This window comes from Hibiscus syriacus, unplaced genomic scaffold (genome assembly GCF_006381635.1).
Source record: "Hibiscus syriacus cultivar Baekdansim isolate YM2019G1 unplaced genomic scaffold, ASM638163v2 tig00111877_pilon, whole genome shotgun sequence".
Classification (NCBI taxonomy): domain Eukaryota; kingdom Viridiplantae; phylum Streptophyta; class Magnoliopsida; order Malvales; family Malvaceae; genus Hibiscus; species Hibiscus syriacus.
Window position 1 is genome coordinate 1,919,293 of NW_024063208.1, and position 2,653 is coordinate 1,921,945.

Consider the following 2,653-nt stretch of genomic DNA (forward strand, 5'->3'; position numbering starts at 1 on the left):
TTAATAGAATTTACAAGTGTTGAGGACCAAATACACATGTGCATGGGTCAATTTGATAAAATCTGACAATGTGAGAGCTAAATTTGTTAAACTATTTAGAATTTGTACCAAGTTGATAAAATTTATGAGTGTTAAAGACTAAATGCATAATTATACCAATTGAGAAATGAACTTCAATTATCAGTTTAACGACTAGTGACAAAATTGAAACACACCAAACTGAACACCCAATAGTTTGGTTATTAATGGGGTAGCTTACCCTAATTAAAATGGAAAAACCATTCATACAGGGCATCAAGAGTGCAAATCTTAATCCAAATTCCATGCATAATTTCAGTAGGAAAAACATTAAGCCGACCCGAAAACAAATCCAAGCATAGCAACAAAACTGTTGAAAGCACAGAAAACATCATTCGATCGCTTAGATAATTCCGATCTTGTTTGCGACATCCAAGGCATCATAATCTGGAGTCAACCTAACATATGCCTTCTTTGTTCCATCAGGCCTGCATAATGGTCGTACGAGTTCAATAGCAAAGTAAATGTTTGGTTTCACATAACAATTGATCAAGGTATAACAGAATTTTACCTGATCAAAGTATTCACTTTCTTTGTCTGAATGTCGTGCATCTTCTTCACGGCATCTTTAATCTTCTTCTTGTCAGCACGGATGTCAACAATGAAAACCAAGGTGTTGTTGTCCTCAATTTTCTTCATTGCGGACTCGGTAGTCAGAGGATACTTGAGGATCTGATACTGATCCAACTTATTTCTCGGTGGAGCACTGATGCGGGGATATTTAGGGTTCTTATCCTTTTTCAAAGTCCTTGGCCGATGAAATGTAACTTTCGTCCTGATCTTCTTAGGCTTAGCCTTCTTAAATGTCACACCGGATTTCACAGCCTTAGCAGCCTTCACTGCTTGAGCCTTTGGATCGGCCTTTTTCTTGCTGTTGTCAACTGCCAAAGGTTAAAAACAATTAATAGAAAATCGCACCACAATAATAACAGTACAATCCAACGAATTGCTCGAACAACAAAACTCTACGGCCACAATTGATGCATGATGTTTACATATGAGCTATATGAAAAGAACTTAGCATGGATATCGGTAGCAAACCTAATTACATAAGACAGATGGGAAACGGTTCGATCAACTAAAATCCGAACATAAAGATTGCAAAGGCCGATTCAGGTTTACCATTCCTACACCTTCGAGAATATTAAACCACCAGACCACTGTGTAAGAACACAACAGATTACAAACTGGTAAGTTACAAACAGTAAACGATCCTTTAATGCATAACTTTAAAGGGTAAAAACAACACAGTATCACATAAGACGGATCGAAAACTGTTCAATCAACTAAAATCCAAACATATAGATTGGAAAAGCTGATTCAGGTCGGCCATGCCCACACCTCTGAGCATATTAAATCACCAGACGGCAGTGTAAGAACAACACGACCACTGAACTCAACACAAGAATTGCACTTTATCCAACTAAAACAACCACCCTTAATCAACGTTCTCAACAGTAACCCATGTCCATACCACAGCAAAATACTAATCAAAGAACACGAAAAGATGGGGAAATCCAATCGGTTCACATAATCAGCCTTAAAAGGTATCATCCTCAACTTAGGTTCGAACCCTAACATTTTCGAACGAACTTTACAATCTATTATAAAAGAATTACATTAAAAAACTGGAAAAGCCTTACCTTTAGCTGGAGACATTGCTGAAGTTCGTGCTTCGATAGCCTGGGAATGAAAGTTGAAAATGGGAAAAAATATTTTTAAAAAATTCAGATATCCGAATTAATGAATCAAAAGACAATCTGTAAACATAATTTAAAGAAATTCGGATACCTCTTTTTCAGCTGCGGCTGCTGGAGAGTTTAGGGTTTTCTTTCCCAGTTGATAATTGAGAATGGCGGCTTTATAATTTAGTAAAATTTTCCCAAAATTATTTATCAAAATAATACTTAAAAGATTATTTACGAAAATGAGACTTATTTGTATCACGTGGGATAAATGTGTGTCTAGTCACTCGTACCTTTTAGAATGCATGTTTAATTATGCACGTATTTATCTTACTTGTCACAAATAGTGAAAGATGTGTTAAGCAAAACACGTATTTTAAAGATTTTCTTCACTTCTATGTGATTTTCTATGTTCAAGTGAATTAGGGCTTTTGGATTAACCTTAAGTGTTTTGGCAAGTTTTATATTAGAATTCGCGACATTGTGATGTAAGAGCTAGCATAATTCATACAAAATTCATTAGTGATTTTATGAAAAGCAACATCTTCGTGTTCAAAATTTATTAGTGATCATTGTCAACTTACATAAGATTTACACATTGTTTAGTGGTCTTAGAGAGGCAAATGGATAGTATTAGGTCATATTTTCGTGCTCAAAATAGGGCATATCTAGGTTTGAATATCGGTACTTCGTGTAGCCTAAAATCAAGGTGTTTTGACTAAGAGTATCGATACCAACTCATCAGGTATCGATATTGTTCCAAGAGTATCGATACTCAAGAGGGTATCAATATCACTTTTAGATTTTGAATTACAGTAGTCTATTTTAGTATCAATACTCCCTAAGAATTTTACTCTAAATTTAAAAAAAACGACGACCTATAATTAAAA

At 35.1% G+C, this 2,653-nt stretch overlaps 1 protein-coding gene across 1 annotated transcript; it reads right to left on the minus strand.

The window, feature by feature from the left end:
* Positions 1 to 220: 220 nt before the first annotated feature.
* On the minus strand, positions 221 to 1,949 carry LOC120172650 (60S ribosomal protein L23a-like). The gene is made up of 4 exons (XM_039180062.1): positions 1,870 to 1,949; positions 1,722 to 1,761; positions 590 to 959; positions 221 to 506 (listed from the first exon to the last, which is right to left on the minus strand). Exons 2-4 carry the CDS (start codon positions 1,735 to 1,737, stop codon positions 422 to 424), a joined length of 471 nt encoding a protein of 156 aa, XP_039035993.1. The 5' UTR covers positions 1,738 to 1,761; positions 1,870 to 1,949; the 3' UTR covers positions 221 to 421.
* Between the last annotated feature and the right edge of the window lie 704 nt (positions 1,950 to 2,653).

Excerpts from the sequence above, each read along its gene's own strand:
- LOC120172650 (XM_039180062.1), bottom strand. Across the intron at positions 507-589 it reads AAAGTGAATACTTTGATCAG|GCCTGATGGAACAAAGAAGG; the intron begins GTAAAATTCTGT and ends ACCATTATGCAG.